The 19813-nt window shown below is 35.8% G+C and overlaps 1 protein-coding gene across 6 annotated transcripts in view; it reads right to left on the bottom strand.

Moving 5' to 3' along the window:
* BRWD3 (bromodomain and WD repeat domain containing 3) overlaps positions 1 to 19813 on the bottom strand; it is a 163605-nt gene that overhangs the window by 39285 nt on the left and 104507 nt on the right. For 4 of the 6 annotated variants that reach the window (XM_055564901.1, XM_055564902.1, XM_055564903.1 and 1 more), the window contains 6 exons: positions 18434 to 18527; positions 16121 to 16270; positions 14119 to 14195; positions 13365 to 13533; positions 11516 to 11629; positions 2672 to 2779 (listed from right to left, as the gene is read on the bottom strand). In XM_055564901.1, the coding sequence (XP_055420876.1) occupies positions 2672 to 2779; positions 11516 to 11629; positions 13365 to 13533; positions 14119 to 14195; positions 16121 to 16270; positions 18434 to 18527 (712 nt within the window). Of the gene's footprint in view, positions 1 to 61; positions 399 to 2671; positions 2780 to 7508; positions 8774 to 11515; positions 11630 to 13364; positions 13534 to 14118; positions 14196 to 16120; positions 16271 to 18433; positions 18528 to 19813 lie in introns of those variants that run through there. The other 2 variants (XM_055564905.1, XM_055564906.1) reach the window with 2 other exon arrangements.

Raw genomic sequence — 19813 nt, 5'->3', positions numbered from 1 at the left:
ATATTTAATGATGACAAAACAGAGCCTCATGGGTACAGTGATGTTTTTAGAGTTACACACTTGTGTATAGCAGAGCTGGGATTGGAATTCAGATCTTATTTCAAAGTCCAGGGTCTTATACCACAAGTAAGTTGACTTCTAAAATTTACTATAAACACAGGGTTAGAATTTAAAATAAGAAATCACACAGGCTCAGTGAACTGCCGCTAGATGCCCAGTAGGCCAGGCTGAGCACTCAGAAATGGCCTTCCTTGGGAGTCAGCATGATCCTGACTCCACCACGACCTTGGTGACCCGAGGCGTCTGACTTGCAGGCACTGGGTCCAACGTCACCCAGTCCGAGGATGTGGCTTCATGAGGCTGTGGGCTCTGGACTGTGAAGACAAACCCCACACATCCTGGTGACAGAAACACCCCATGAGGGCGTGTCCTCTCTCCTGATTAGTATTTATTTCAGCACTTTGTTAATGTGGTTGTTTTACTTTCTACCTATTGCACTGTTGTGACTTGTTCACCATTATTTGATTTTTGTATGAATAAAAGCTTTGTTACAGGAATCAGCATACTATTTTTTAAACCTGGAGAGAAGGTATTATGGTGACTGAAAGTTGTAAAGTAATTAGCCTCCAATTAAAATAAATAAATTTAAAAAATAATAATAATAAAAAAAGAAAGTGTGATCAGGTGTCAAATATAAATGTATAAAAGCCAAAAAAAAGAAAACATATGGTTTATTCATTCCTATAATTCTAAAAAAAATCTTATTTTTCACCTAATTCACAATAGATGTTAGCACCCCTATTTCCCAGGAGATGATTATGTAAAGCTCACTTTATATTTTAGTAACTTATAGCCTTAATACAATTTTTAGAAGTGCCTAAATCTTTATTTCAATAAATACACATACTGTCTCCTATCCTTCCTGTTAAGCATCATTACAAAACAACTAAAGAATGTGCTAATCATTATAATTGCACTCATCTCCCATACTAGTAAGGTCATGCTTAAAATCTTGCACGCTAGGCTTCAGCATTATGTGAACCAAGAACTTCCAGATGTTCAAGCTGGATTTAGAAAAGGAAGAGGAACCAGAGACCAAATTGCCAACATTCACTGGATTATAGAGAAAGCCAGGGAATTACAAAAAAAAACATCTACCTCTGTTTCAATGACTATGTCAAAGCTTTTGACTATGTGGATCATAATAAACTGTGGAAAGCTCTTAAACAGATGGGAATACCAAACCATCTCACCTGTCTCCTGAGAAACCTGTATGCATGTCAAGAAGCAACAGTTGGAATCCTGTATGGAACAACTGATAGGTTCAAGATTGAGAAAGGAGTACAACAGGGCTGTCTGCTGTTACCCTGTTGGTGTAATCTATATGCTGAGCACATCATGAGAAATACCAGGCTGGATGAGTTACAAGCTGGAATCAAGATGGGCGGGAGAAACATCAACAACTTCAGATATGCAGATGATACCACTCTAATGGCAGAAAGTGAAGAGAAACTAATGGACCTCTTGATGAGGGTGAAGGAAGAGAGTGAAAGAGCTGGCTTAAAACTAAATATTAAAAAAAACTAAGATCATAGAATCTAGCCCCATTACTTCATGGCAAATATAGAGGGAAAGGTGGAAGTAGTGACAGATTTCCCCTTCTTGGGCTCTAAAATGATTGCAGATGATGACTACAGCCATGAAATCAGAAGAAATTTGCTTCTTGACAGGAAAGCTATGACAAACCTAGACAGTATGTTGAAAAGCAGAGACATTACTCTGCTGACAAAGGTCCGTACAGTCAAGGCTATGATCTTCCCAGTGGTCATGTACAGTTATGAGAGCTGGACCATAAGGAAGGTGGAGCATCAAAAAATTGATGCCTTCGAACTATAGTCCTGGAGAAGACTCCTGAGAGTCCCATGGACAGCAAGGAGATCAAACCAGTCAATCTTAAGGGAAATCAACCCTGAATACTCATTGGAAGGACTGACGCTGAAATTGAAATTCCACTATTTTGGTCATCTGATGTGAATAGCTGTCTCACTGGAAAAGTCCCTGATGCTGGGAAAGATCAAGAGCAGAATGAAAAGAGGTCATCAGAGGATGAGATGGTTGGATGGTATCACCAATGCAATGGACTTGAACTTGGGCAAACTTTGGGAGATGGTGAAGGATAGAGAGCCCTGGCATGCTGCCATCTTTCATGAGGTCACAAAAAGTTGGACACAACTGGGTGACAGAACAACAATAACCACAAAGTTATAGGTTTCTTAGGATTTATGATATTTACTATATCCTAAAGCTGCCAGAATCTTGAGGGTGTCTGTGGACCACACATGCAGTCAATTTATAGAGCCTTCAGAAAGCACAAAGCTGCTAAGGAAAATATCCACACCATGGAACTACTGCACTGCTCGAAGTACATGGTATACACCAGAGAACCTGAAGCCTGAAGGAAATTAGGTCAAATAAAGACAACAGGTGACATACAAATTCCAGGAAACAAAATGCGGCCCACAACATTCAGCTGTACAGGAGTATGGTACATCACCTTATCCTGGGCATACAATCAACACTGAAATATCCAGAAACTGAGAATAAGCATACAGGAAAGTAACTTAATTCCAAGATACTTCAAGTACACAGCTTATTAATTTGGCAAACTTACCCTGAGATCCATTTTATTCCATGGCTGTTTTTGTAAATTAACGCTGTATGTTTTTGATTTTCTTACAGCCCGTACATAAGCTTCATGTCCTTGCCTAAAATATATAAGCTAAAACAAAAAATAATGAGTTATTAAACAGCAGCATCCCATTTAGCCACTCTATACATCCCAATATATTCCCACAAATGTCCTCTTCGACTAACAAAATATGTAATTCTAATTTTGAAAAAAAAAATACAATAAAGTTACTTGTCAGCGTCAAATAATGTTCATTCAGTACTTACACCTATGCAGCCCTGCACTAAGCACTGCATAATAAAAACAGAGAGAAAGTGAAAGTTGCTCAGTGGTGCCCAACTCTTTGAAACCCTGTGGACTATACAGTCCATGGAATTATCTAGGCCAGAATACTGGAGTGGGTAACCTTTCCCTTCTCCAGGGGATCTTCCCAACCCAGGGATCGAACCCAGGTCTCCTGCATTTCAGGTGGATTCTTTACCAACTGAGCCACCAGAGAAGCCCAAAAATACTGGAGTGGATAGCCTATCCCTTCTCCAGGGGATCTTCCCGACCCAGGAATTGAACTGGGGTCTCCTGCATTGCAGGTGGATTCTTTACCAACTGAGCTTTCAGGGAAGCCCCAAAACACAATTCTCCTTCATAAATTTCTGAAGAAACAGACTAATGACAAATGTACACAAAAGCAGTCATCTTTTAAAATAATATATTTCAAACTATAATTGACATTCTAAAACATCAACATATTAATAGTGAGCCCATGTATGTGTGTGAACACACACATTTGTTGTTGCTGTTTAGTCGCTAAGTCTTATCTGATTCTTTTGCCACCCAATGGACTGTAGCCCACCAGGCTTCTCTCTCCATGTGATCTTCCTGGCAAGAATACTGGAGTAGGTTGCCATTTCTTCCTCCAGGGAATCTTCCCAACTCAGGGATTAAATCTGTGTCTCTTTTGTCTTCTGCACTGATACAGGGGGAGTTCTTTAACCACTGAGCCACCTAGGAAGTGTGTGTGTGTATATATATATATATATATATATATATATATATATATATATATAAAAGTATGTGTGTGTGTGTGTGTGTGTGTTAGTCATTCAGGTGTCCAACTCTTTGCGATCCCATGGTCTGTAGCCCATCAGGCTCCTCTGTCCATGGAATTCTCCAGGCAAGAATACTAGAGTGGAAAAAATAGACAGAGAAAAGGAAACAGTCCCATTCACCATTGCAACAAAAAGAATAAAATACTTAGGAATAAAGGTACCTAAAGAAACAAAAGATGATGAAAGGAAGAAAGAAATGAAAGAAATCAAAGATGACAAAAATAGATGGAGAAATATACCATGTTTGTGGATTGGAAGAATCAATATAGTGAAAATGAATATACTACACAAAGCAATCTATAGTTTAAATGCAATTCCTATCAAGCTACCAATAGTATTTTTCACAGAACTACAAAAAATAATTTCAAAATTTGTATGGAAACACAAACAACCTTGAATAGCCAAAGCAATCTTGAGGAAAAAGAATGGAACTGGAGGAATCAAGCTTCCTGACTTCAGACTATATGACAAACATACAGTCATCAAGACAGTATGGTACTGGCACAAAGGCAGAACTATAGATCAATGGAACAAAATAGAAAGCCCAGAGAGAAATCCGTGCACCTATGGACTCCTTATCTTTGACAAAGGAAGGGAAAATATACAAGGGAGAAAAGACAATCTCTTTAACAAGCGGTGCTGGGAAAACTGGTCAACCATGTGTAGAAGAATGAAACTAGAACACTGTCTAACACCATGCAGAAAGATAAACTCAAAATTGAGTAAAGATCTAAATGTAAGGCCAGAAACTATAAAACTCCTAGAGGAAAATATAGGCAGAACACTCTCTGACATAAATCACATCAAGGTCCTCTATGACTCACCTCCCAGAGTAATGGAAATAAAAACAAAAATAAACAAATGGGACCTAATTAAACTTAAAAGCTTTTTCACAACAAAGGAAACTATAAGCAAGGTGAAAAGACAGCCTTCAGGATGGGACAAATAGTAAACGAAACAACTGACAAAGAATTAATCTTCAAAATATACAAGCAGCTCATGCAGCTCAATACCAGAAAAATAAACAGCCCAATCAAAAAGTGGGCAAAAGACTTAAACAGACATTTCTCCAAAGAAGATACAGATGTCTAATAAACACATGAAAAGATGCTCAACATCACTCATTATTAGAGAAATGTAAATCAAAACCACAATGAGGTATCATCTCATGCTGGTCAGAATGGCCGCCATCAAAAAGTCTACAAACAATAAATGGGAGAGGGTGTGGAGAAAAGGGAACCCTCTTACACTGTTGGTGAGAATGCAAAGTGGCACAGCCAATATAGAGAACAGTATGGAGATTCCTTAAAAAACTGGAAATAGAACTGCCATATGACCCAGCAATCCCACTGCTCGGCATACACATCAAGGAAACCAGAATTGAAAGAGACACGTGTACCCCAATGTTCATTGCAGCACTATTTACAATAGCTAGGACATGGAAAGCAACCTAGATGTCTATCAGCAGACAAATGGATAAGGAAGTTGTACATACATATACACAATGGAATATTACTCAGCTATAAAAAAAGAACACATTTGAGTCAGTTCTAATGAGGTGGATGAGACTGGAGCCTATTACACAGAGTGAAGTAAGTCAGATAGAGAAATACCAATACAGTATATTAACACATATATATGGAATTTAGAAAGATGGTAATGACAATCCTATATGCTAGGCAGCAAAAGAGACACAGATGTAAAGAACAGACTTTTGGACTATGTGGGAGAAGGAGAGGGTGGGATGATATGATAGAATAGCATTGAAACATGTATATTACCATAATGACCAGTACACGTTTGATTCATGAAGCAGAGAAGCTGGTGCTCTGGGACAATCCAGAGGGATAGGGTGAGGAGGAAGGTGGGAGCAGGGGGGGTGGTTCAGGATGGTGGGACACATGTGCACATGTGGCTGATTCATGTCATTGTATGGCAAAACCGACATAATATTGTAAAGTAATTATTCCCCAACTAAAAATTATTTAAAAAAAAAGAATACTAGTGTGGGTAGCTATTCCCTTCTCCAGGGGATCTTTCCAACCCAGGGATTCAACCAGGGTCTCCTGCACTGTAGGCAGATTTTTTTTTACCATCTGAGCCACCAGGGAAGCCTGTCTGTGTGTGTATACCACAGTCTACTGCTAAATACAGTAATTTCCCAATTAAAATTGTTCTTTTTCAAAAATTAACATCAGAAGTGGCATAGTATGAAAGAAAAATTAATCCAAGTGTTTGGTAAAACCCTTTGCCTCCTTAAGACAGCATTCACTATCATATAGATTCATTAAAAAAGTTTATTTCCCACAATAAGTCTTTTTTCAACCTCACACACTACTGACAGGTTTGAATCACCTCCCAACCACAAAAGTCTTAGTTTCCTTTAAAGCTAGGAATACTAGATCTGACTCAACAATCAGCAAACATTTCACAAGTAAGTGCCACTCTGGATACAGCTTATCGTCCCAAGCATGTGCCCACCAGGGTAGAACAATGCCAGAGTGAATGGCCTTGCACAGTATTGGTCCTCAAATACCCCTGGGGGCACTCTGTACCTGAGAAGCTAAAGAACAGCTTGCATGTAAAACAGGTAAGTAGGTCTACCCTTCTTGTACACGTAGCTACTTCCTAATAGCAGACCCATTTTGGAGAAGTTTTTCCCACTCTACTTCATTGATTTATTATTACTACAAACACCTCACAATCATTACACAGAGGCAACTCTAGGGACAGGGAAAAAGTCAGGAGACCTGATTGCTGTTCGTGCTACCTTTATAGGCCATGTGACTCTGGTCTTTCACATGCTCACCTATCAAATGAAGAGAACATTCTGTTGCCAGGTGTGTTTTAAAGATTGATAACAATAACAAGAGATAGAGAAGCATGCCTCAGGTACTATCCTAAATGCCTTACAAATATCCATTAATTTAATCCTTCTCAGAACCCTATAAGGTAGATACCTTTTATCCCCATTGTACAGTTGAGGAAACTAGGGCACAGAGAGGTTAAGTAATTAGTCAAAATTTGGTCAAAATCTTGTTTCATGCACCTCAATGTTCACTGCAGCACAATTTACAATAGTCAGAACATGGAAGCAAACTAAATGCCCATCAACAGTGGAATGGATTAAGAACATGTGGTACATATATGCAATGGAATATTAATCATTTACAAAAAAGAATGAAATAACGCCATTCGCAGCAACATGTATGAACCTAGAGATTATACTCAGTGAAGTAAGTCAAACAGAAAGGCAAATATCATATCACTTATTTGTGGAATCTAAAAAAGATACAAATGAACTTATTTACACAACAGAAGTAAAGTCACAGATACAGAAAACAAACTTATGGTTATCAGGGATAAGGAGGAAATGGATAAATTGGGAAATCAAACTGACATATACATATACTATATATAATATAGATAACTAATAAGAACCTACTGCATAGCACAGGAAATACTATTCATTACTCTGTAATATCCTATATGTAAAAAGAATCTGATAAGAAAAGTGGATATATGTATAACTGATTCACTTTGCTGTACACTTGAAGCTAACACAACATTGTTAATTAACTATATTCCAATAAAGATTTTTAAAAAGTAAAAAAAAAACCAAACATGTTTATACAATAATTTTAAAGTGGTGGTAGAGATAAACAGAAGAAAGTAACACAAAAAATACCATACTATAGAGATTTCTAAAATACTCTGACATGTATCTATCAACACTAAGTCAGAATTTCTAATAGTTAAAAATACAGGTAAAATTTTTAAAGGTTTAAATATTAGTATACAAACACAGGGGCTTCCCTGGTGGCTCAGATGGTAAAGAATCTGCCTACAGTGCCAGAACTCAGGTTCAATCCCTGGGTCAGGAAGATGCCCTGGAGAAGGGAATGGCTACCTACTTCAATATTCTTGCCTGGAGAATTCCATGGAAAGAAGAGCCTGGCAGGCTATAGTCCATGGGGTCACAAAGAGAGAGACACAACTAATGACTAAAACACATGCACACATAAACACAACTGCAGTGGTTAAGAAAAAAATTCATTACCATGCTTACCAATAACATGATAAACATGTTATTCAATTATCCTTTATTGTTTATTTCTGTACTCAACAAATATTGAACAAATATGTACATACGTACAGGGCACATAATCAAAATAAAATCTTTTCCCTCAAGGATATGGACAGACGTGTAGATATACAATGCATGGCAGAAAGTAATATGTATCATGAGAGAAATAATTTAGATGTGAAAGTTCATGAAGAACAAGTGGAAGCAAATGGAAAGTAGGGATAACACGCAGAAGTTGGTATTTAAGTTAAACCTTGAAAAATGAGCACTTTGAGAGGTAATGATGCGTAGGTAGGAATATTCCAGGCAAAATAATGAAGACTTAACATTTAAAAAGTAATGCTGTCATTAAGAGAATGATTATATAAAAAGTATATTTCTGCCCTTATGAGTTCTTTAAAAACAGTCTTTAATTCACACATTTCATTGTTTGATTTACTTATACACCTTTCCGATTACCTGAACAACTGTCATTACCTAACACACATTAATCTTGAAACATATAAGCATGTGCTAAGTTTAATAAAATAGAAGGAAAGGTAAATACATTCCTATAGAAGAGAAAGGAGTCTCAGATCACAGAGTATACAAATTCTTATTCTGTTCTAAGATTAATTCAAAAATATTTCTCCATGCTCCCATATAAAAGGCAATAAATACAAGAAACTTGATTTTGGATAGGCCCCTATAAAGCTCTTCTAACTTTTTTCATACAACATTCCTTCAGAGCATGTTTTACTAAAATAACCACACAAATATTTGCTCAAAAGTCCAACACATATAAAAAAAAAACACACTTAGGCAAGGAGACATTTTAATAAAATCAAAACATATTCAGCAAGTAATAGCTTAATTGTAAGGTTACTACTCCACAGCTGTCTCGCAAAGTACCTATAAAAGACAATTATAGAAATGTTTGGTGAAATTGTTATATGGCCCAAGACATTTAGAACCATTTCCAAGGTTTTGCTCCTTCTTTGTTACAATGATAATATTGCTTTCCTATTATCTGTCTTAAGTTGAAAACTGTGGGTAAACATTTGATGATTCAAAAATGAATGATTAGTCAATGTATCTAATTGACTATACAAGAAACTATACAAGTCAACTAGGGCTCAAAATATAATAATGCTACCATAATTTTTACAAGAAAATCAAATTTTGTCACTGTATAGAATTTAAATCAATTTTTGACTGAAATATGACTGTTACTCGATCACTGGTACAGTAGGAAGGCCTTGTTTGTGAAATGACATTCTCCTGAGCACCAAAAGGGGTGATTATCCGCTATAATATTTTCTATCAGGTTGACTATTGGCTTCTTTAAAAAAAATATTAGGACTTGATTAGGATTTAAAACACACTGACAATGAAAAATCAGAGAGAAAAATTAAGGAATCAATCCCATTCAGCACTGGAACAAAAGAATAAAATATCTAGGAATAAACCTACCTAAGGAGACAAAAGAACTGTATACTGAAAACTGTAAGACACTGATGCAAGAAATCAAAGACAACATAAACAGATGGAGAGATACTCCATGTTTCTGGGCTGGAAGAATCAATATTGTGAAAATGACTGTAGTACCAAATGCAATCTACAGATTCAATGTGATCCCTATCAAATTACCAATGGCATTTTTTACAGAACTAGAACAAAAAAAAATTCACAATTCATATGGAAACACAAAAGATCCTGAACAGCCAAAGAAATCTTGAAAAAGAAGAATGGAGCTGGCGGAATCAACCTTTCTTACTTCAGACACTACCCCAAAGCTACAGCCATCAAGACAGTACAGTACTGGCACAAAAATAGAAAAACAGACCAATAGAAAAAGATAGAAAGCCCAGAGATAAGCCCATGCACCTATGTGTACCTTATTTTTGACAAAGGAGGCATGAATATACAATGGGACAAAGATAGCCTCTTCAGTGAGTGGTGCTGGGAAAACTGGACAGCTATTTGTAAAAGGGTGAAATTAGAACACTTCTTAACACCATACACAAAGATAAATTCAAAATGGATTAAAGACCTAAATGTAAGACCAGAAATGATTAAACTCTTAGAGGAAAACATAGGTGGAACCCTCTATGACATAAATCACAGCAAGGTCCTCTATGACTCACCCCCAGAATAATGGAAATAAAAAACAAAAATAAACAAGTGGTACCTAATTAAACTTAAAAGCTTTTGCATAGCAAAAGAAACTATAAACAAGGTGAAAAGGCAACCCTAAGAATGGGAGAAAATAATAGCAAATGAAACAACTGACAAATAATTAATTTCTAAAACATATAAGCAGCTCATACAACTTAATACCAGAAAAACAAACAATCCAATCAAAAAGTGGGCAAAAGACCTAAACAGATATTTCTCCAAAGCACACATATATGTGTATGATAACAAACACATAAAAAGATGCTCAACATTGCTCATTATTAGAGAAATGCAAATCAAAACTATAAAGGGATATCACCTCACACTGATCAGAATGGCCATCATCAAAATGTCTACAAACAACAAGTGCTGGAGAGGGTGTGGAGAAGAGGGAATCCTCTTACACTGTTGGTGGGAATGCAAACTGGTACAGCCACTATGGAGAACAGTATAGAGATTCTTTTAAAATCTAGGAATAAAAGTACCATATGAGGCAGCAACACAACTACTATGCATATACCCTGAGGAAACCAAAATTGAAAAAAGACACATAAACCCCAATGTTCACTGTAGCACTATTTACAATAGCTAGAACTTGGCAGCGACCTAGATGTCCATTGACATATGAATGGATAAAGAACCTGTGGTACATATATATAATGGAATATTACTCAACTATAAAAAGGAAAGAATCTGAGTCAATTCTAATAAGGTGGATGAACCTAGGATGAACCTGTTATACAAAGTGAAGTAAGTCAGAAAGAGAAAAGCAAATATCATATACAAAGACATATTTATGAAATCTAGAAAGATGGTACTGATGAAATTATTTGCAGGGCAGCAATGGAGACTTATGGACATGGTGTAGGGGAAGGAGAGGGTGGACTCTATGGAGACAGTGACATGGAAGCTTATTATTACCATTTGTAAAAATGATACCCACTGGGAATTTGCTGTATGACTCAGGGAACTCAAACCAGGGTTCTGTAACAAACTAGAGGGGTAGGGTGGGGTGGGGAGGGAGATGGGAAGGAGGTTCAAGAGGGAGGGGATATATGTATACCTATGGCTGATTCATGTTAACATTTGGCAGAAATCAATATAATTCTGTAAAGCAATTACCCTTCAATAAAAAATAAATAAATATTAAAAAAAACTTAGGACTTGATTAGGATTCAAAATACCACTCAATTCAACTATGGGGCAATTAAGATAAAAACAAAGAAAATTATGTTCATGGCATCACAAGCCAATCAATTTATCTCAATGTTCATTGAGCATACATGAAATTAAAGACTCTGTGTCAGGTCCTACAAAGGACACAAAAATTAGTAAGATTCAGTCACTGTACACAAGAAATATATAATTGAGCAGCACACTTAAGATGGCATACATATAACTATGATAGAATTGAGAATATTAAAGTGAGTGCTCTTGAGATTACAAGAGAAAAATGTTACAATAGGAAACAATTACCTCATCTCCCATCTGTGGGACAAATGGTGAACGTCGTGGTATGGTATCCAAGATCCACTGAGGGGCAAACCATTCTTCATTGGGCTCTCCTGCCATAGAAACTAGTCCTCCTTTCTAAAATAGAGTTCACAAATTTATAAACTTTAATATATGAACAGTTACAGGAAAAATCACAAGTAGAAAATGGTAAAAAAAAAATCAGGTTATAATAAAACAAAATATATGCATTTTAAACATTTTAATTACCAATTAATTATTGACAACTTTTGTACCAATAAAACAGTCAAGTGAGTAACCTGTTGCTCAATTTTGGTTGACAGATAATATGACACTATATACTATCTAAAAATCATAAATGTCACTCTTCATGCCCCTGCTGCTGCTGTTACTGCTGAGTCGCTTCAGTCGTGTCCAACTCTGTGCGACCCCATAGACGGCAACCCACCAGGCTCCCTCGTCCCTGGGATTCTCCAGGCAAGAACACTGGAGTAGGTTGCCATTTCCTTCTCCAATGCATGAAAGTGAAAAGTGAAAGTGAAGTCGCTCAGTTGTGTCCGACTCTTAGTGACCCCGTGGACTGTAGCCTACCAGGCTCCTCTGTCCATGGGATTTTCCACGCAAGAGTACTGGAGTGGGGTGCCATTGCCTTCTCCATCATGCCCCTAGTATGTCATATAAATTCAAACACAAGTAACACAATAACTTTTTGCCAAGAAAATGGCGACCATCAAGAAGATAATTCTGTCTACTAAAGCAAGAAGTTAGAGCATGCACATATGCATATTTAAATTAGTATTCAAAGAATTACATGGATTAAGTTTTTATATCATTCAAATGAAATTATAGTGGAGAAAAATCCATCACTGGGGTGAAATAAAAACACAAAGAAATATAAGAGCCCTACAGGATTTACAACATCCCTCCATTTTACAAGTCAACAATGTATAGAAATGTATTACTCGGAACATTGACAAGAATAATCCTTTCATACTATAGTAGCTTATTTAAAACTCTACTATATTTTAACAAACTGTTAATATGTTTTAATTTAATAATTAAAATAATGAAAATATTCTAGCTTCTACTTTTAAAAATTTAAAAATGTCTTTACATTTCAAAGTCATTATATATAATTTTACTTAGTTTCTCAGATGGGATATTATGTTTAGAGAAACATGAAGTGTTATTGCTAAATATTTAAGTGAAAGAAAGTCAAAGTGTTAGTTGCTCAGTCATGCCCAACTTTTTGTGACCACATGGACGGGGGTCCAACAGGATCCTCTGTCCATGGAATTCTCCAGGCAAGAATACTGGAGTGGGTAGCCATTCACTTCGCCAGGGTATCTTCCAGACCCAGGGATCAAACCCCGGTCTCCTGCATTGCAGGCAGATTCTTTACCATCTGGGCCACTGTGCTGTGTGCTTAGTTTGACTCTTTGTGACCCCATGGACTGTAGCCCACCAGGTTCCTCAGGCTCCTCTGTCTATAAGGATTCTCCAGGCAAGAATACTGGAGTGAGCAGCCATGCCCTCCTTCAGGGGATCTTCCCAAACCAGGGATTGAACCCAGGTCTCCTGCAGTGTAGGTAGATTCTTGACCGTCTGAGCCACCAGGGAATCCCAGGAATATTAGAGTGGGTAGCCTATCCCTTCTCCAGGGGATCTTTCCAACTCAGGAATTGAACTGGGGTCTCCTGCATTGGAGGTGGACTCTTTACCAGCTGAGCTACCAGGGAAGCCTATATGAACCACTAGGGAAGCCCAAATATTCAAATATCAGAGACAAAATCAACAACCAAAAAAAAAAAAAAAAAAAAACACAAAACAAAAAATGTGTAAACTCACAAACCTTCTTTCTAGTCTGTTTAGGCTTCTTCTGCCTTTCTTCAAGTGACTTCAAATTTTCCTCCTCAGAGCTGCTGCATATTTTCTGTGTTGCCTGTCTTGTTTGCCTTTTTGGAGGTTGCAAATTTATTCCAGCATCTGCTGTCCAATCAGAATATTCACTTGATGAATCACTGTACATAAATCAAAATTATGAATACGTAAGTTTAGAAAAGGAATAGTTTTGCTTCATGATTGAAAGATGATCATTTTGTAATCAAACAGTATTATAAATGACATTGTTTGATTTTGTTCTGACCAAAGACAAAATAAATCAATATAGAATTTTGACCATTACCTAAGTGATTTTAATGAAATGATTCTTGGATAAAGTATAATGCTTAATTTCCCATAACAGTATTTAAAATTCAAAATTCCTGTCCAAACCACAAAAACTTCTTTAAATAAAGATGTTCCTTATCCCTAGAAATGCTTAAATATAGTTGTTTTAACCCTGAAATAAATACAGATAGCCTGCCAAGATGTTGAATCTTGGATTTACAAAGAATCTTACTTTAGGGATGAGGGAACTAAATTCCATGTGCAAAAAGATATTGGTAGAGCCAGGATAACACAACAGATCTCTGGGCTTCCAACCTAGTACTCTTTTTACTATAAATACTATTTTAACTGGATTTACCAAATTTCTATAAGAACATACATAATTTCACATTAAAACCATCAAATAATTTTGACCAAATCAAAACCATTAAAACTACCTGGAGGAACTTTCACTTTGCCATTCAATAACAGGATCCTCTATAGAAGCATCACTTGTGCCAACTGTTTCATCTTCCTGGAAGAAAGAGCCAGCAATTGAGATATACGGTTATTATTAACTAGTATATTATTAATTAGCATTATTAATTATTAATTAGCATTTGTTTCATAAAACGTTTTGTATTCTTCCCTCCAAAAAAAAAGTTCTGGTTAAAATGTACATAATCATTATTCTATATAACTCACAACTAAGCCTACCAAGTATTTAAAGATTTCTAGCATCTACTATCTTATTGATATGAGGCATCTATTATTATTTCAAAGGTTCAGTAGATTCCTTAAGAATCCCAAATATAACTCTCTTAAATTTTGTTAAATTTTTTTTTTCAATTTAAGTATAGCTGATTTACAAGGTTGTGTTAGTTTCAGGTATACAACACAGTGATTCAGTTTTTTTTTTTTAGTTTTCTTTTTTTTTAATTTTATTTTATTTTTTAACTTTACAATATTGTATTGGTTTTTACCATATATCAAAATGAATCCGCCACAGGTATACGTGTGTTCCCCATCCTGAACCCTCCTCCCTCCTCCCTCCCCATACCATCCCTCTGGGTTGTCCCAGTGCACCAGCCCCAAGCATCCAGTATCATGCATCGAACCTGGACTGGAGACTCGTTTCATACATATACACATATGTTTGTATACATATAAAAATATATTCTTGTTCAGATTCTTTTCTTATAGAAAGCCATTATTTTTTAAAAAATCTATATAAAAAAGATAAAAATACTTATATGTTTCTACCAAGTTAGCCTAATTACTTTCTATAAAAAAGTTAATAAGCCTTTTATTACATAAGATCTCAAACATACCAAAGTAGAGAAAGTAGATAACACCCTTCTATATACAATCACCAGTTTAGACAGTATCACATTGCCTATTTTATTGTATATATACTTTTACCAACTGCCTCATATCTCAGGGATTATTTTTTGGGGAAAAAAAGCATTTCTACTATAAATATTTATTAACAGCAGGAAACATTTTTAAAGCACAACCACAATTATTATACTGAAAAGACAATATCAATTCCTGATTAAGTGATAATTCTTTGCAGATCAGGATTTTCATGAACAGGGGTAGAGAAGGAGGCATAGCATTGATAAGAATTAAAGGACTGTGAATGCTGGGAGAAGAATGGGGGTACCATATATTGTCAGTACATAATGAAGCCTTCATTGTTCATTTAACAATGACAGTTGTTTAAAAGAACAAAAGCAAAGGACTGAAGAAGAGAGGAACATGAAAAAAAGAACTGCTATGGTCTTTATTCCATTACCATGAAAAGGGTTAGGTCTGCGAAAAATCATTACTCAATAATCTCCATGACGAGTAAAGTCAACAATAACAGAAAACATGTATATTATGATTACCCAGTGAACAAGTTCTGGGACTGTATAACTAGTTATCTCTGTTAATATTTACTTTTTTTCATTTCTAGGCAGATTTCCTCTCACTCTCTTTTCTGTCCCGAAGTCAAATTTTTCCTGGCATGTTTGATATCCTCAACCAAGATAATATCTTAGGTACAAATAAGAGAAGATACCTAAAGGAATTTGATATAATGCTTAATTTGCCTACTAAATGCCTTATTAAAGAATAATCCTCTTATAAGAAAGTTATTTAAATAATTTTCTATTAAGGTGACCCTTAAAAGTAAATCCAGATTTTATCAAATTCCTGTTTCTTTTGTGATGTGTAGATCTTCAGCCTTCCATAGACAAAAAGAACTTTGAAAAGGAATCTAGGTATCAGATATTCATTAACTTCTTTGTGATTTTACAAGATCTCAGATACTGACTTCATTGATGGTATCATGTTATTAAATTTAATTGAAAAAGCAATATTGACAAAGCAAAAACAATAAAAAGTAAATCCAAAATGATGATATTAACTGGGAAACAAAAAATTACACTAAATAAATAATAGCAGATATCTAACCTCTGAGGAGCTATCTGAATCTTCCTGTACACCTGAATTTTGACATGATGCTCGTGAATTATGTTCTATGTTGGATCGTGTTTGGTAAGTATGTTGTCGTTTGCGTTGTGTTCTTCGTAAAGACCGCCCATAGCTAGGCTGATAATCACTCTGTAAAACAGAAGGAAAACAAATTAAAAAAAATGAAAAGCTCTGTGAATATGCACAAAAGAATATATATAAAGCAAATCAATTGAGCAGGGGTAGAGTAAGGGTGGAGGTGACAGACAGGAATGAATACTCAAAAGAAAACCCAAGATATACTTTTACACTACATTTTTATATAAAATATATTTCATTTCTATATATTTAACCCATTTCCATTAATATTGATTACTTTCCTATTTTGAAAACATTGTGATCAAATTAGACAGTGCTGAAACTTTAAGCTAGAAGAATTTGTCCAGAATTTACATATACCATATTATCTACAAATTATTATAGGATAAAGCAAGCTATCTATCTATCTATATATATATATAATTCTTAATATAACATGTATTTCTTTAGTTCTATAAAAACTACATTCAGTAAACAAGTCAAAATAAAAATGTAATTTTTAACAACTAAAACATAAAACTGTTTTATTCTAAACTTTACAAGTATAAAATATTATTATTGATATATGTCAAACCTATAACCCTAATATGTCATCAGAAGTTAACAATTTTAGAGTTCTTATGAATCAGTATCAAGGGCCAGGTCTTTATCTTATGTGTAAATGTTTCTCATTTTCTGTATAAATAAAAATGCTTACAGAGTCAACTCCCCTGTTTATTAGTCTTAGACAAGTCTGATGTCTGATAAATCAGCTTAGCAGGAAAAAAGAATATAAATCATGGATATGAGCTATTCATAATCTCTAAGAAAATAATCTTATCATAGAATATCAAATAAACTAATAAAATCTGAATAGAAATGAAGAAAATGGGTATCAAAATGATCTAAGAATATTTAGAGATAGTAATATACTACCTAAAACTGTGTTTATTGATACTGAAAAACATTTAAAATTCAGCATCCATCCCCTATATTTGTTTAATAAAATTAAAATCAACCTAGACTTCCCTATTTATCATACTCTTTAGGAGTTACATTTATTAGATCTGGGAACAAAACTATATATTCTTATGTGCCTAGTTTGTTCAAGCTCTAAGAACTAGTAAGGGGTTTTCCTATTGTTGTTGTTCAGTTGTTAAGTTGTGTCCAACTCTTTGTGACCCCATGGGCTGTGGACCACCAGGTTTCTTTGTCCATGGGACTTCCCAGGCAAGAATACTGGAGTGGATACCCATGCCCTTCTCCAGGGGTATTTCCAACCCAGGGATGGAACCCATGTCTCCTGCATTGGAAGGTGGATTTTTTTTTTTAATTTAAATTTATTTATTTTAATTGGAGGCTAATTACTTTACAATATTGCATTGGTTTTGCCATACATCAACATGAATCCGCCATGGGTGTACACATGTTCATCCTGAACCCCCCTCCCACCTTGCTCCCCATACCAACCCTCTGGGTCATCCCAGTGCACCAGCCCCAAGCATCCTATATCGTGCATCGAACCTGGACTGGCCTACTGAGCCACTTGAGAATTGGTAAGGGGTTTACTATGTACCTAATGGAGTACAGGCTCTTACTCCCTGATTACAAGTTTCTACTGGTATATATTAATCTTGCTAATGTATAGATCAGATTTTGCACCTATTTAGGTAGGCCAGAAGTAAGCCTATAGCAGGGGTAAGCAAACTTTTTCTGTAAAGGGTCAGAGTATAAATGTTACGGCTTTGCAGGTGATATGATCTCTGTGGTAACTACTCAACTCCATAGAGCATGAAAGCAGCCATAGACAATATATAAATAGGTATAGCTGTGTTCCACTAATACTTTATTAATAGGAATAGGCAGTAGACCAGATTTAGTCCATGGGCAGCAGTTGGTCAACCTCTGGCCTAGGGTATCTCAGCATTTGTTTTACATTGTGATTAGTGATCAGGCAATAATTTTCAGGTTCTACTTTAACCAAATGAAAATATTTTTTTTTATTTTAATGCAAATATCTTATACCTACAATAACCACGTCCTAGACTTAAGGGGATAGTCTTAATGCTGTGCAATTTTATCCTTATTAATAATAATATCTCAATATGGGGTTCAAAAAATAGTTTCCCTATATATAGACACCTATCAAAATAATCATTTAATACATAATGGCCACCTTTCAAACACTGGTATTTGCAAATAGTGTATTGCAGAGTATTTTGTAGCTAAACTTACCCTTTGGGTAGTATAAGATGGTTTTTTCTTCTTTTCAACTGTATAAAGACTGATTTCTATGTCACCTTTTACAGTTCGACATTCTTCCTGAACCCTAGTAATAAATTGAAGGTCAAAGTAATAGAAGATCATCAAAAAGCAAACCAAATGGTTTAAAATCAAATAATAAAAACATTTTTAAATGTAAAACTGGACATCTTAACCATTCTAGGTGTATAATTCAGTGGTACTGTTGACATTTACAAAGTTGTGTAACCAACTGAAACTTTTTCATCACTCCAAACATAAACTTTGTAACTATTAAGCAATAACTCTATCTCTCCTCCTACCAGTGCCTGTTAACTGCCAGTCTACTTTATGCCTCTATCAATTTGTCTACTTTAGATATTTTATATAAACAGAATTATACATTATTTGCCCCTTTGTGTCTCGCTTATTTCATTTAGAATAATATTTTTGATGTTCAAGCATGTAGCAAGTATGAGAAGTTTATACGGCTGAATTTCATTCCACTGAAGTACACTGTTGTTGTTGTTCAATCGCTCAGTCGTGTCTGACTCTTTGCGACCCCATGGACTGCAGCATGACAGGCTTCCATGTCCTTCACCAACTCCTGGAGCTTGCTCAAACTTATGTCTGTTGGGAAGGTGATGCCATCCAATCATCTCATTCTCTGTCATCCCCTTCTCCTGCCTTCAATATTTCCCAGCATCAGGGTCTTTTCCAATGAGTGAGCTCTTTGCATCACGTGGCCAAAGTACTGGAGCTTGAGTTTCAGCATCAGTCCTTCCAGTGAATATTCAGGACTGATTTCCTTTAGGATTGACTGCTTTGATCTCCTTGGAGTCCAAGGGACTTTCAAAGAGTCTTCTCCAACATCACATTCAAAAGCATCAATTTTTTGGCACTCAGCCTTCTTTATGGTCCAACTCTCAAAACCATACAGGACTGCTGGAAAAACCATAGCTTTGACTACAAGGACTTTGGCAGCCAAGTAATGTCTCTGCTTTTTAATACACTGTCTAGGTTTATCATAGCTTTTCTTCCAAGGAGCATCTTTTAATTTCACGGCTCAGTCACCGTCTGCAGTGATTTTGGGGCCCAAGAAGATAAAGTGTCTCAGTGTTTCCATTGTTTCCCCATCTATTTGCCATGAAGTGATGGGACCCAATGACACGATCTTAGTTTTTTTAAACGCTTAAGCCAGCTTTTTCACTCTCCTCTTTCACTTTCATCAAGAGGATCTTTAGTTCCTCTTCACTTTCAGCCATAAGGGTGGTGTCATCTGCATATCTGAGGTTATTGATATTTCTCCTAGCAATCTTGATTCCAGTTTGAGCTTCATCCAGCCCAGCATTTCGCATGATGTACTCTGCATAT

Source organism: Bubalus kerabau, chromosome X, assembly GCF_029407905.1.
Source record: "Bubalus kerabau isolate K-KA32 ecotype Philippines breed swamp buffalo chromosome X, PCC_UOA_SB_1v2, whole genome shotgun sequence".
NCBI lineage: Eukaryota > Metazoa > Chordata > Mammalia > Artiodactyla > Bovidae > Bubalus > Bubalus kerabau.
This window is presented reverse-complemented; position numbering and strand designations above follow the sequence as displayed.